The sequence below is a fragment of the Spermophilus citellus genome (assembly GCF_964194105.1).
Source record: "Spermophilus citellus genome assembly, chromosome: 1".
In the NCBI taxonomy this organism is placed as follows: domain Eukaryota; kingdom Metazoa; phylum Chordata; class Mammalia; order Rodentia; family Sciuridae; genus Spermophilus; species Spermophilus citellus.
The window spans coordinates 15,613,827-15,628,682 of record NC_138182.1 but is presented as its reverse complement, the minus strand read 5'-3'; the positions used below and the strand labels follow the sequence as shown (position 1 = coordinate 15,628,682).

Genomic DNA, 14,856 nt, shown 5'->3' with positions numbered 1-14,856 from the left:
AATAAAGATAGGGTAAAAGAATTATGCCACCAGAATTCCATGTTCAAATATTGGGCAATGTATACAGAATAGTCACAATGCCTAGAGGTGACAGCCTTCTGGGCACTGATAGTGGGGGCAAAGGGACACACATGAGGTCCAATGTGCCTCAGAACAAACATGGCCATGGGTGACAACTGCCCCATGGGGTGCTGGCCCCTTGCTGTGAGCGCACTCTGGGCTTCCTGCTTCAGGACTGAATGCAGAGGACAATCAGAGAATGCCCAGTGACCTAGACAAAGGCTGCAAGACACCAATGAGTGAGGAAACTCACAAGCAGGAGACCATCACGAGACAGCAGACTATAATGGACTGTGTCCCACATCACAGTGAAGAGACACATCCACATGCGGATCAGCAAATGCGAGATGTTAATAAAAGGGAGGCAAGTTCGCCAGCCTCACCCTTTCTTGTTCATCTTATCAAGAAAACCCATTAGGTACCTAAACTAAAATGAATGCAATCAAGAATCGCATATGGAGACTCTGAGGGTCCTCGAAGACTAAATGTGTAGCCATTTTCCTCTCCTGAGTAATAACTGCCCATTTTATCGTGACGCAGGATGCCAGACGACAAGAGACCACTCTGTGAATGGCCACAATTGTTTTGCCATGGACATCATCCAATAATGCCAGGATGCAAAGTTCTATGCTCTGCAGAATACCACCAGGCTTGATAAAAACGAGACCCTGCATTTTTTTTCTTTAGGTCTTAATTAGTGTCTTGTTAAACGACAACCATTATCATTGGAGCGCACATGCTGCGACAAATTGCAACACCGGTTGCCAGCCTGGAAGCCTGGGAGGGTCCCCGGTGATTAACTGTCACCATGTTGATGTTGACAGTGCTGCTTTCTACGTGTGCTTTCTCACTGGAAAGGACCCAACCATCTCATTGTCATTGAAAAAAGAAAAGAAAGAAAGAATGAAAAGTAAAGAAAAAGAAAGGTAAGGGAATCATAGGAATGGGCCTGTGTGAACCCTATCACCCTGATTACTGAAGCCCGCGGGTCAAGTCTGGTCCAGAACCATGTCATCAACTCCCCTGTCCGGGGCAGGAAGCCCACTTTAACCTGGCAGCTGGCAGGAATCATCATCTCCAGGGCTGGCGCTTCCACGGACTATTCCCTCCTTGCAAACTCACGGACTAAACCTCTTTTGTTGCTGTTGAAAGCATGAAAACACTGTGATTCAGTTAAAATGGATGATTTTACTCTTAAAGAGTAAGACAGAGATCTTTGAAACGAGGGCAAAGCAACCTCACTAACAATCTCTTTTGTGCGAGGGGGATTTGAGGGTGGGAGTGGGGAGCAGGGGTGAACAAATGACAAAGTCATTGTTCATGGGCTTTCTACACACTTTCCCTGACATCTCTACACAATGAAATGCAAGGGTCAGTGGTACGGAGACAAGCCAAGGCAGTCCCACCCTTATGCTTCCATAAAAGCCAGTGACCCGGCCCATTATCCCCAAGTCTTAGGCTGGCTTTGTTCTCAACGCCCAGATGCAGAAGCTTTTTCTCACTCCTCCCCCAGGAAGAGATGACTGAGGACACCTCCTTCACATTTTCTTTTGCTTGGGCATTTTCACTTCATAAAGCCGCAGTCAATGTGTTTTGTGTGGGGGGAGGAGGCAATGACACATTCCGTGGTGGTCCCCACCACCGCCTGCATTGGTGGCTCAAGTAGCCTCAGGATTAGCCCTTTGTGTCCCATGAAAGGATATGAAAAGTCAGTTACTTAAGCTCAGTCAAGCTGTTTTTTTTTTTTTTCTTTTTCTTTTGGGATGAGGGTGTGTGGGGAAGAAAGGTTTGCAATTCATTTCTCCTCAATAAATTTCGGCATTTTGCTGAGGGCAGCTGTGCATGGGTTTCCACGCTCAGAGCAACCCCGAATCGTTAAACTGACATGCCCAAGTCCCACCTCTGCATCATAGGTTCATTTTCCCATGTGTCCCGCAGGAAGACCTCTCAGAAGTGATGATGGTAATGACAAGAATTCCAGATCATTGAGACTCTACTCACTGTTATTGGGGACAAAGGAAGTTTCACAAGCACTACGGAAATCACGTGAATATGAAATCTGTCACATTCTGTGGTCTTTTCTGAGGACAACTGATTCTGATACTGTAACTCTAAATGGGAAACAGCCATTTAAATCTTCAGGGTTCATAGATGTGTATGTACAGCCCTAGAATCTGGGATACAAACACATGTAGTGATATTATTGGGCTGGTGTCCACCTGACATTGTTACTATAATACAACATGATGTGACCAATGTTGCTAGAGACTATTTGTCCCATTTAAAAATGAATGTGGTTTCAATATAACTACCGCTTATGTATGCATGTCATGTGCTTGGACAATACACTAAAAGTTTTGCTGAAATGGTGCTGGGGTGTGACTCAGTGGTAGCGTACCTGTCAGCATATGCAAAGCCCTGGGTTCAATTCCCAGCATCCCCAGAGGAAGAAGAAATATCTCTCTCTCTCTCTCTCTCTCTCTCTCTCTCTCTCTCTCTCTCTCTCTATATATATATATATATATATATATATATATATATATATATATAAAATTTAACCAGTCATGGTAGCACACACCTATAGTACTAACTACTTGGGGGGTGAGGCAGGAGGACCACTGAAGCCCAGGAGCTTGAGGCTAGCCTGGACAACATAACAAGGTCCCATCTCTAAAACAAAACAAAAACCAAAAAATAATTTTAATGAAAAAATGCCATTTTAGCCTCACGGCAACCCCAATGGCATATAGGGGTTTTACAGGTGCAGAGTGTGAGACTTTGAAAAAGAAGAAAGACTAAGGATACAGCTGGCCTTGAAATGACAAAGTGGGATCCGAGGCCGCCCCCACTCTGCCCTACCTGATCCTTGAACCTCACTTATGCTGCAAGTGCCACCCAGTCATGCACATCCATTCCTGTGCAGCACGCTCAACCCTCATGCCAATAACACATGAGCCTGGGAAGCCAACAGCACTGGCTGAAGCAATTTCAGGATTCTTGAATCCCCAGGTAAAGCACACTAAACAGACTGCATCATTAGGCTCCTATGCTGCCTTCCTTCTTTCTCTGGAACTGCTAACAGCTCCAATTCTCCCAGCAACTACAATCTGACTAGAGAGCAACACACCTAGAGCTATGTACAGTGTATGTACAGCCCTAGAATCTGGGATACAAACACATGTAGTGATATTATTGGGCTGGACAACATAACAAGGTGATATTATTGGGCTGGTGATATTATTGAGCTAAGGGTGGTATGCATGCTGGTGCTGTTGGGAAAAGGGCTTGGGGCTGACATCTGCCCTTGGGGAGGGGGTATCCTGCAATGTGGACCCACTATGCAGAATCAAGGACTTGCATTGCCCACACTTTGGAGTTCCTACTTGGATGTCCCAAGGGAATGACATTCAAACAGTGTCCTTTCCTGTCTTCCCTGTGTTACTGTAACTCCATCCTTCTGGTCATCTCAACACTCCAAAACTAAACTTTTTTGGGGTGGGGGGTGGGGAGTGGTACTGGAATTGAACTCAGGGGCACTCAACCACTGAGCCACATCCCCAGGCCCATTTTCCTATTTGTATTTTATTTGAAGACAGGGTCTCACTGAATAGAACCACACTTCTGCTGTGGCTGGCTTTGAACTAGATCCTCCTGCCTCAGCCTCCTGAGCCACTGGGACTATAGGCTTGTGCCACTGTGCCCAGCAAAACTAAATCTTGAAACACAAGTTTCCCTGAGGTCTGACCCCTTTGGGGCCACCTACTTTTATCTCCTCCAATGCCTGTCTCTAGCTTATTGACATGGCTGACCTACCCTGTGGTTCCCTGTGAACATTCCATGCTCTGGGCTTCCTGCCATGTACGTCCTCCTCCTCTACATGTGGTTCAGGAAACATCTAAATGCCTTCCCCAACTTCCCCAGGCAGGTTACAGAAGAAGCCTGCTTACCTGCTGTGATCTGAACACATAGAAGGCAGTTCTGAAGTAATGCAAAACTTGAAAACTTTGCTTTAACTTAAAAACATGGATAGGAAGGGAGAAAGAATGGAACAGGAAAGACAGTAGAATGAGTCAGACGTGACCTCCCTATGTTCACATATGAATACACAACCAGTGTAAATCCACATCATGTACCACCAACTACTGTCATGTATATCTACAAAGAACAAATAAAAAATATATATTTCCCAGCAGCTCTGGAGGCACAGGCAGGAGAAACTAGAGTTCAAAACCAGTCTTGGCAAAAGCAAGGCACTAAGCAATTCAGTGAGACCCTGTCTCTAAATAAAATACAAAACAGGGTTGGAGATGGGTTCAGTGATTGAGTGCCCCTTAGTTTAATCCCTAGTACCAATATATATATGGATATATTTCAAAAAACATGTATAGAGTCTGATCTGATGATGGAGTTTCTCATGATCTTCTTTATATAAACACACCTATAGTGCACTGTCTACAGTTTTTGAGACTCCTGGGAAACTCTTGAGTACAGGGTCCTCTTCTAGTCCTCCCATTGCTCGCTGACCCTCATTTATTTTCATCCATATTGAAATTACAGAGGGGGAAAAAACACTTACTAGTGAAGTCTTTATTAAATCTTTTCAAAGCCTTCAACTTGTCAAAACCACTCTGCTATTTGCCACTCCAATTCATCGGTTCAGATGGTAAGTGTGTCAAGAACAAGTAGCATGAACAAGTTTAGGAAGAACTGCGAGTGACTCTGGGGCAGAGCATGGGCCCTGAGAGGCAGCCCACTCACTAGCATTCTGCAGAGGAAACGCCAGCACCGCCACCTAACCCAGGAGGAGAAAATGAATGAAGAAATAAAACAACTTCTTCATTCTGTCTAGAGCACTGACTGACAATGGAGTCAACAGGTCAGGGCGAACGTTCACCCTGGGGCTTCAAGAGCAAGTCTGAAGTGGCCATCTTTAGTTTCAGCTTACGAAGCCCTAGTGACTTCCCCTGTGTTTCCCCTGAAAACAGAAAGCCTCAGAAAGAATCCAATCATGAAACACCATCAGGGTTTATTCACCACTGGGCACGTGGGTGGTGAATAAACCAAGTGGACCGTGGCACTGCCCAACACCAAATAGAAATGGGGTGAGGGGTCCGTCAAAAGCCAAGGACAGGAGGCCCACTGTGGCACAGCATGGAAGGAGGCCACATGCAGCGGTCCCAGCCCAGATGCAGGGACCAAGTATTGAGGGAACAGGAGGAGTCCACAAAGACTGAAATTGGAGAACAAGAACACAATTCAGAGAACAGGCAACATGTGTGCACGAACCACATTTGTGGCCTTATCTTCAGTGAAGCCTGCCAACTGGGAATGATAATATCTTCAGAGGACACAGGCACAGACAGGGACATGGCACGCATCCTTACGCTGTAGGATATCACCAGGCAGGAGAGGGGCTCCCTGGCCTGCTCAACATCCTTGTCTGGGTCCAGATGTCTCCAGGTTCAAGTATAAAGTCTTCAAAAAAGTTTTCAAAGCTGGCTAAAATGCCAACCCTGGTTCAACGAGAGCTCAATGCACACCATACATTCCAGCCATGAACATTATTTTCCTCGATTTACATTTTAAAATCAAATCACTATTTGATTTTAAAGTATCACATATTGATGACTTAATTTCTCCTTGAGGAGGGTGTGTGTGTATGTGTGTGTTTGTGTATACTGGCAGCCTGTGTTGTCTGAAATCAAATGTATCAAAACTATCTTCCCAGAAAGATATCACTAAAAAATAACATCAGAAAGAGATGGCTTAGATTCTTGATTATTTTTAAGAATACTGAAATTTTAAATTAAACATTCAATTTAATTAAATGACAGTTTTTAGTTAAATAAAAATGATATTTTTTCTATGTAGTTTATATATTATACATAGTATTTAAATTTAGCTTTAGAAAACAAAGGTTTGTGAGGGAAATCCCATGAAAAATTGAAGGAGATCAGCAGAGTTGAGGAAAGGGACCAGGGGGAGGGAGGAAGAGAAAGGAGAAATACTGAAGAATGATTGATCCTGGCCAAATTACACTGTTCCTTCATGTGTGAATATACTATAAATCCCACCATTATGTATAATCATAATGCACCAATAAAAAATGTAGGGGAAAATTAATTTAACTTTATCATACCTATATGTACTTATCTATAAAGATCACCCTTTCAGCCAATAATACAAGTATGATATAGAATCACCTGTTGTTCAGAAAGTCTTAAAGTTAAGCTCCAACCTGAGCAATGTGTATTTGCTCTGTCACAGCCAATTTTTCCTTCTTATTCACACAGTGTTATCCCAGAGCTGTGCACAGCACCACTCAAACAAATATACAAAAGCCTTCCACCTTATGTGCTGACTTAAGAATTCTTGGTTAACAACAACTCCACTCTGCTTAGAAAAATCAAGATAACCAAATAGAAATTGAATCAGTCCAGCCTCATGGAAAACAACAGCAAAAACCTGACATCATCCTGACCTTGGCACTCAGGTGTTTGCCCTAAAATTAGGGAAGCTTGCTAGAAGGAGGAAGCTCCTGTCCTGAACAGGGAGCCATCTCTGCATGGTGGATGCACTCAGCAGTTTGTGTGGCCTCAGGGGATTCGCAGAATGCAAGCCCAGAGCCTCTCCTATAAGAGACTATTTATTCCAAATTGGTGACAAAAGACATGACATCTCCTTTCAACACACAAAGTGAACATGTCCCTCCTTTGTTTAAGTTGTCCCTGTCATTTTCCCTTGCACCCAGGGCACAGGCCAAGCCTCTTCCACTGGGGCTGGAGGCCACGGTGGTCCCGCTCTCCTACCTCTCATGTCTCCTCTTCCTCAGACCAACATGTGACTCTTCCTGGGGACAAGCCACCTGGAGTCTTGGCAACTGCTCCTCACCCACCCTGCCCCTGACCTCTGCATGACTCTCTCCTTCTTATTGTTCAAACTCAGCATCACCTGGACCATGTGTTTCCAACGATCACTCCTGAAGATGTGCCCTTCCTGAAGGCACCAGCAGCACACGGGACCCAGCTGATGGGCTTTACTGGCTTGTCCATTTTCTGTCTCCTGCATCAAGATGTCAATTCCCAGGAGCTGAAGCCCCCCTGGTTCACTGCTCTATACTTTAATTGTAGAAAAGCGCCCAACTCACAGGAAGCGCTCCAGGAATATTAACTCACTGGTGATGAGGAAGGCTTAAATGAGAGAGCCAAGGGAACCATGCTCAGTGACAGACCCCTTCTCTTTTGCAGGACACAGACTTGGCTTTGTGATGAACTAGAGTAAAGAAAGAAAGTGTCCCAACCATGGAAGGGAAGCTTTTGCTGATCCTCAAAGAATAAAGAAGATACATATGAAAATGGGCTAAAAGTGTGCAAATATACCATTCAAACACACACACCACACTCAGTCTAGCTGGCATGTGCCTTCTTTCTATGAGTTGGAGAGAAACGAGGGCTAGGGAATCTGAATTTTATTCTCTGCTTGCCCGTTATAACCCAAAACTTAGGCAAGTGAAGCAAAACAGATCGATTTAGATAACGGATTCTAAGAGGGTGCTAATCAGTGAGAAAAAGGTTTAAGTCCCTGTTCTAGTTACAGGTGCTCCCCAGCTGGGCCCAGAGGAAGCCGTAATCTGATTATCCACTGAGGAGACTCACCCTTCTAGGACATAGTCAGGTCTCTGATTCAGGGGAGAAGATCTAGTTAAAGCATTGAAACCAGCAATGATACTGGTATTTTCAAGCAAAGAACAAAGGTATCTGCTGATTTCAGAGGATTGGGACAGGCTAATCTCTACAGCGCAGAGAAGGCAAAGACAGAAGGAGCTGAGAGAGAACCAGGCCAGTCTTCCTCCTAATTCCAAAATGTTAAATAAATGACACGAGATTGCATTTAAGAGCAAGAGATAAAATTGGTTGAGAAAAGATTTATGAATAAAGTCTTCAGAAGTAATATAGTTAAAATGATGGAGGTTATTGAATATGCCAAAGATGAACAGATTCATCAAAACCTGAGTGGGAACACACCTGGCACCTAAAATAACTTTAAAAACATAAACCAACGGAACAGAAAGCTGTAGCCACTTCCTTTCTCTCTCCAGGCCTTCCTAGGTGGTACTCAGAAAGTGAACATTCACACTCACTATGGATGCCAGGGTCCTTGAGGAGGGCTATGGAGGAAGAGAGCTTCCTGCCTTGTCCTCCCTGGTCTCAGGGCACCCCACGCTAACCCCCTTCCCTGAAGGGAGAGAGGAAGTCTGTAGCCATCTCTGAATCCTGTCCAGCCTTTACCCCTCTGGATCCAGCCTCACCTGTCCCTTGACACATGCAATGCCCCCCCCCCCTTGCACCCCACAAGAACTGAAAACTCCAGGATCCAGCAACACCTCCCCACACCCTGCATTCCAAACAGGAATCTCTACAGTCCACTCTGCTCTTACCGTCCCACAGCCGGCATCCTGGCCTCCTTTCTTGGACTTGTTCTTGCTGGTGGTCACTAGGGACCCCCCCTCACCCAGCTGGCCTGACGCCTTATCTCTCGCCTTCTCCTGTTTATCACACCATCTTCCTTTGGCTTCCCCAACAGCAGTCTTCCTCTTCTCCTTTCTGCTCACTCTGCAGCTCTTCTGTTTCTCTGCTTTCTCTTGAAACCTCAGGAAATCATGGCCCTTCAAAGGGCTTCCCTGTCTCTGGGAAACCACTGCCCAGGGTCACTGACTACCTCCTGAGGGAAGAAGACGCAGGCTCGACCCGGGTACCAGCTCTTTCTGAAGCACTCCTGCTTCCAGCTACCCACAGCACACCCACCTCTGGAAGTCTCATGAGCTCCCCAAGATAAGCAACTGAAAGCACACACCTGGGATTGGAAACATGCCTCCTGCAAAAGTCTTAACCATTCTCCTGCAGTGCTCCCTCTTTTGTAACTTTGTCACCCAGCATGGCAGTGGTGGCTTTCTATGGGTCCCTCCCAGCGTGATGCCTCAGAAGACAGAATCCCATTCCACTCAAGTTCTATATCCCCAAGCCCAACATGGGGCCTGCACACATGAGACACTCCATAAAAGCTTGTTAGGAAATGAAGATAAAGGCTCTTTTTCTTCTCTGTACAGCCAACACACAATAAAAGCAGCTCAATAAAAGATCAGTGGGGTGGGGCTTGGTATAGGAATAAGCATTAGCAATTCTTTTCAAAATTCATACATTTATAATAGAAATAATGTTTTCCTGTTGGGGGAATTTCAAGATTTTTCATAATACATTTAATTGCAAACAGTGTCATAAAACATATCTGGCCACCAAATATCACAAATGTTTGCATTATTAAATTTATATAAAAATTACCATTTTAACAATTAAATTTTAATTAAAATGCTATTAAAAGATTACAAATATGGCATCTATTAAAAAGTCAATCATTATTTTAAGAAAATGAAGTTTTACAATCATGCTTCTGTATTTATACTCATCACATACTTAAAAATGTGAATTTCAGTGATCTATGCTTTCTTTTTTGGTTTACCCAAATACATCATCTTTTAAGGGCCAAATTCCTGTTCAAACAGTCTCCCCCTCGCTGATTTCTCATACCTGAGATCTAGATTAATATCTTCAAATATGAGTATTTGATTCCTGTTTTCATAGAAATCCCAACTTTTAAGTTGACAGATAACTTAGTTTTCGAAATCTTGTTAATATTCACAGAAGTTACAATTGTTCAAACAGCAAAGAAACAACATTTGAACAACACTCCTAAGCCAGATGTGCAGTGACAGACCCTAGCTAACTTGCCTGATAAGCCCAGGGCAACCCTCCCAGAACCTGCAGGTGGTTACCTCATATTCTGTACATAATATTTGCAATGATATATTTATGTCTTATGATATATTTGAAACATCCTTCCATTTTGATCTACACTTCTACCCTGTCAAAAACTCACCTTTGGATCACTACTGTTCCTCGACCTGTCCCCTCTGCCCTCCACCCCTTCTGAACTTCTTGCACTAATGTAGGACAGCTGCAAATGGCAAACATTTTCCAAACTAGATATGACACTGTTTTTCATGAGCATTCTACAGTGACTAAACAATATAAAAACCCCTCAATGCTCATCCAAATACAAATCTTTTGTTGAAGTACCAGGGACACAGGCAAATAACCCCTTTCCAGTGAAAGAATTTGCTCACCTTTTAATAGGATTTCCTTATCTCAGTCATTTCATCAGAGTAACTCTGTCCCTGGTTTCTGCCTGGCTTCTACAGAGCACAGTGACTCTGGACATCATGCCCGAAGCAGAGGGACTGTGTTCTGGTCCCTCACTGATTCCTCAGCATCAGACTCAACTGCAAATCCAAGTTCTATCCCAGTGAGCCACTGTTCTGAACTCTTATTTATAAAACCACAAAACTAATCATTATCTTATAGAAAAATCAAAAATGCGTGCTTGGGATATGAAACTCCACGGGGATAAAAGGAATCATATTATTTCTATAATCGATTTTAACTCTCAAAAAGCATGTGCATATGCATATCTTTAGGCAGAAAAAAAATACAAACCAGCAAAATATCCTGATAACTGGAAAGCTTAACTCCCTATTCATAAAGATACTAAGTTTTGTATTTGTGATGCTGGGGATTGAACCCAGAACCCTGCACAAGGTAGGCAAGTACTCTAACCCTGGGCTATAACCACAGCCAGGTTTCTAAGCTTTGAATTTTTATTTTTATCCTGTTTGTTACTATATCCTGCCAAGTTCTTTCTGGCTCAAGAATATCAGATGATGTGCAGCTTTCCTGGGTATCAGCAAGCACCCTACCTCCTGCTAGACATCACCAAGGGTACTTCCTGATAAAACAGCCCAGTCCTTGCTAAACTCCATTATCTCAGTCAGACTCAGCAGCCTCGTGCTTTGTGAGTTTCTCTGCACCCAGGGGGAAGCTGGTTGTGCTGTAAATACCCACAGAATCTGATGAGAGACACTGAAACCCTGGGCCTGCTGATGTCAACAGAGGGTTCTGCTAATGACGTTAAGAACAAAGGCAGACAGGAAATTTTCTACTATCTCAATTTTGAAAGGGGCTAATGAATCCTTTAGAAGAATTGATGAGCAGACAAGAGGCTTGAAAAGTCATTTCCCTTTCAGACACCCATGCCATTGAGGGGCTGCTGAGACAGATAATATTCATGCTACCTGCAGGGTCTACCTGATGAGTACTTAAATGTTTAAAAATGTATTAAAAGGTTGAGTTAGAGTTAACAAAATTTCCACTGAAAAACCAAACAACCCTCCCACCACCACCACCCTAAAGATCAGGTGAGTGCAGCTGATTGTCATTTTGACCTTGCTTCGCTTTAATTCAGGAGACTATTTAGAAATGTAAGGAGCAACCCCTTCATTCGGCTCAGCTAGCAGAGCTAATAGGCTTCTAATTAATTTCCAGAAGATTGCTGTTATAACTAACAGGTTTTAAACATTTGGTTGATTGGGGAAAATGAATTGAATATAATGTATTTGATTTGGAAAATTAGTTTTCATTCTATGTGCTTACCATAATAGTGTTTATTTTAAGTTTACATGATTCCATTAAGAGTCCCAGAACACCACTGGTTGTTTTTATCCTTACACAGTCCTATACAACTTATAAAGAAAAAAAAAAAAACTAAATTAATTTATACTCAAGACTTTTGTTGGCCTTTATTTGAGGGCAAGTTAAATTCATTTTTGTGGCTTTAATAAAAACCTTTGCTGGCTAATATAGCAACAGGCCCCAAATACTTCAAAATGATCCGGGCGATAGCTCAGTCAAAAGCCCACTCATCGAATGCAAATCCTCCCAAGAAAGGCTCGGCACACAAGTCAGATGAGCCAGTGAGGGTATTGTTTATGGAGTTTCATTTGATTCCTCCTGACAACCATTTAAACAATGAATGTTGGGAAATGTCCCTCAAAGAATCAACAACAATGGCAGGGATCAGCGCTTTTATATTGAGCTAATACTATTTTTAAAAGGAGAAAATATTTCTTCCTGAAGGGATTATGGGAAGCCTTATTAAAGACACCTGCAAACAAAACAAGTGACAATAGATCTTTATCATAATTGATAACTGAGTTATCCTCTCTATAAAACTCCTTTCTTGGAGACAATACCATCAAGATTTACCTTTGCTGGTTGACTCAAGAAATCAGCTGATTGGGACCCAGAGTATTCAACAATGATAAGTTTACCAAGATTATGTGAGCGGATTTAAAAAAAAAAAAAAAAGGCCCTTGTCTATCTGGTTAAACAGAAGTACAACGAGACTAGAATGTTCTCTCCTCACACTGCTGAGAGTGTCTATATTGAAATGAAGTAGCATCCTTTCCCTCCACAAGCGATCCGAAAAACACATGAGGGGTTCTAATTAGCAGGGCTCACTCTGCTAAGCACACAGTGGGCCAGCCGGCGCTGGGAACCCAGCCTTCGCCTAAGTTGAAGTTGCGAAGGAAAGCAACCTTTCACAAAATCTTCTCAAAGTAATTAACAATCACTGTCAAAATGTGTACTTCCAGTCATCTGTATTCTGTGAAAAAAAATGAAAGTGTTTCAGTGGAAGACTGCTCCTGGGGATGAATAACTTAGCTAAACCCAGCAGGACACATTTACCAAATAAGTTTGAAGTAGGGAAAAAAACAAAATCAGAGGTGCTTGTTTGCAGTAAGAGGACTCCACCCGTGAGTCCCAGGTAAGTCTCGGTTTACTTCCCCTTGGTAAATAGTGGATGCCATCGGCCAAGGGCTATGCTGTTTGCAGTTAGATATATTTATTGCCTCCTTTCTGTGTGACTAATAGGAATTTCAGTATTCCTATCAGGACTATTACTGATTTTTCTGACATGTCTAATTTTCCAAATTAAGTAATTTGGGCTCCTTTAAAAAAAAAAAAAAAGTGACTCCAGAAGTTGTCCTAACCTTGGACTCAGAGAACTTCTGAGCATTAAAGAAAAGGGAGAAGGACCACTAGGCCCAAACAGTAAATGCACTTCATAGCACTTCTTCTTACCCTTTAACCTGGCTCACGGTTAGAACTGTCAACTGGCCCTGAGGGGAAGTGAAAGTAGTTCAAACTCAGGATGCATTAGCAACAGAAGCTGAGATTTTAGAATATGTGCAGCTTTTGATAGATGCATTTCACTTCCAAAATAAACACTTAAAAAAAAAATCACTGAATCACTGCAAAATAGGCAGAATTAAACAAGAAAGAAAAAAAAAAAAACACCACATGAGATGAAATGACCCAACATTGTTCTTGAGGACCTCAAGTTCACAGACAAAAAGAAATGCTTTATAGAAGATACTTCTAGGGGCTTGTTTTTTTAAGACACATTAAGACAGAGCAATCAACTTGTGAAAAGGAAAGCTGCCTAGAAAAACAAAGAAGACATTTTCTGAGATGACTTTGATCCTATGCTCAAATCATTGGCTTAAACACGCTTGCCTTTAAAGGCTTTGTATTTGCAATAACTACTCTCTATTGTACTTACTAACAAAATATTATTTTCACCTTATTATTACTAATCTTTTCTTTGTAAGTAACCACACCTGGTTTTATCCCCTCCAAACACACACACACACACACACACACACACACACACACACACACACACACAATGGTACAGTAAATATTTGGCCTTTGTGGTACTACAATGCATAATTTAGTTAATCTGAGCTATCTTTCCGTGAGAGCTGATTGTTTCTATATTATGAAATGAGTTCACAGTAAAGCAAAAAACCACACCAGATACCTGGGAGGCAGGCTGAGGGCCACTTACCCAGCATGTAGCTGCCAAGAACCAACCCTGACAGGACGGCATGGCCACTCCTACACACCAGGTATTACTCATGCTAACTCAGCCTCCTGATCATAACCACACCTTTCTTCTACAAACATGGTTTTTATTAAGGTAGCACTGCACATTGCCAGGCCCAGGGCCCTACTCCCACCCCAACCCCTGTGAAAAGCCTTGAGAAAATAGGAATTTCAGAACTGTCATTCCTGTTACATTACCTGGATGAAATCTAGAAATGTCAGGGGAAGCAAGTCATCCATATGTCCAATGTCTTTGGAGAAACGATTTAAAATTCTTCCTGCAAAAACAGGATATGAGAAATTACTCATTTCCCCAGATAGACCCTTTAAGAGAAACAATTCACAAGCAAATCAAAACAATATTTTAAATGCATATGTATTCAATATATTATGCATTCATATGAAATAAGCCGATGTCACTGGCAAAGAAAAAGAAAATAGTATGATACCTAAAGAGAAATAAAAAATACCATTAAATGGTACTGGGCAGGGAATTACCATGTGGCCCTGATTTTAAAAATTAAAAAAAAATGTGGTGGTGGGGCAGGGGACTCTTGTAACAGTATCAGGAACGACTAGTGGATTTTAGAAAGTTCCCTTATTTTTGAGACCCCATCTAGGACTTGAATTCAAGTGCTACTTAGGTACATCAACAAGTGCTACTTAGGTACATAAGTCAATACTAATTGTAATATTAATTTCCGGTTGCCTATCAGAATTAATTTTGCTAAGTGGAACATTTTTGAATAAATGTGACTGTAACCTTTGTATTCCCCCCCCACACACACACACACACACCCAGGAGGGTTCCTGACCCCTCACATTTTGGGAAAACTTGAAATCCTTCCAAGTGGTGGGTGTACTAATGGAGCAGGAGTCGTTATTTCCAGACGAGTGCCAAGTGTGACCAATAAAGAATTAAATATCCAAGAAGAAATGAAAATAACACTTGCGG

At 42.5% G+C, this 14,856-nt stretch overlaps 1 protein-coding gene across 3 annotated transcripts in view; it reads right to left on the bottom strand.

Moving 5' to 3' along the window:
- Positions 1–14,856, bottom strand: part of ABCC4 (ATP binding cassette subfamily C member 4 (PEL blood group)) — a 226,338-nt gene that overhangs the window by 65,962 nt on the left and 145,520 nt on the right. For all 3 annotated transcript variants that reach the window (XM_081281510.1, XM_081281509.1, XM_081281511.1), the window contains one exon: positions 14,100–14,179. In XM_081281510.1, the coding sequence (XP_081137636.1) occupies positions 14,100–14,179 (80 nt within the window). The remainder of the gene's footprint in view (positions 1–14,099; positions 14,180–14,856) is intronic.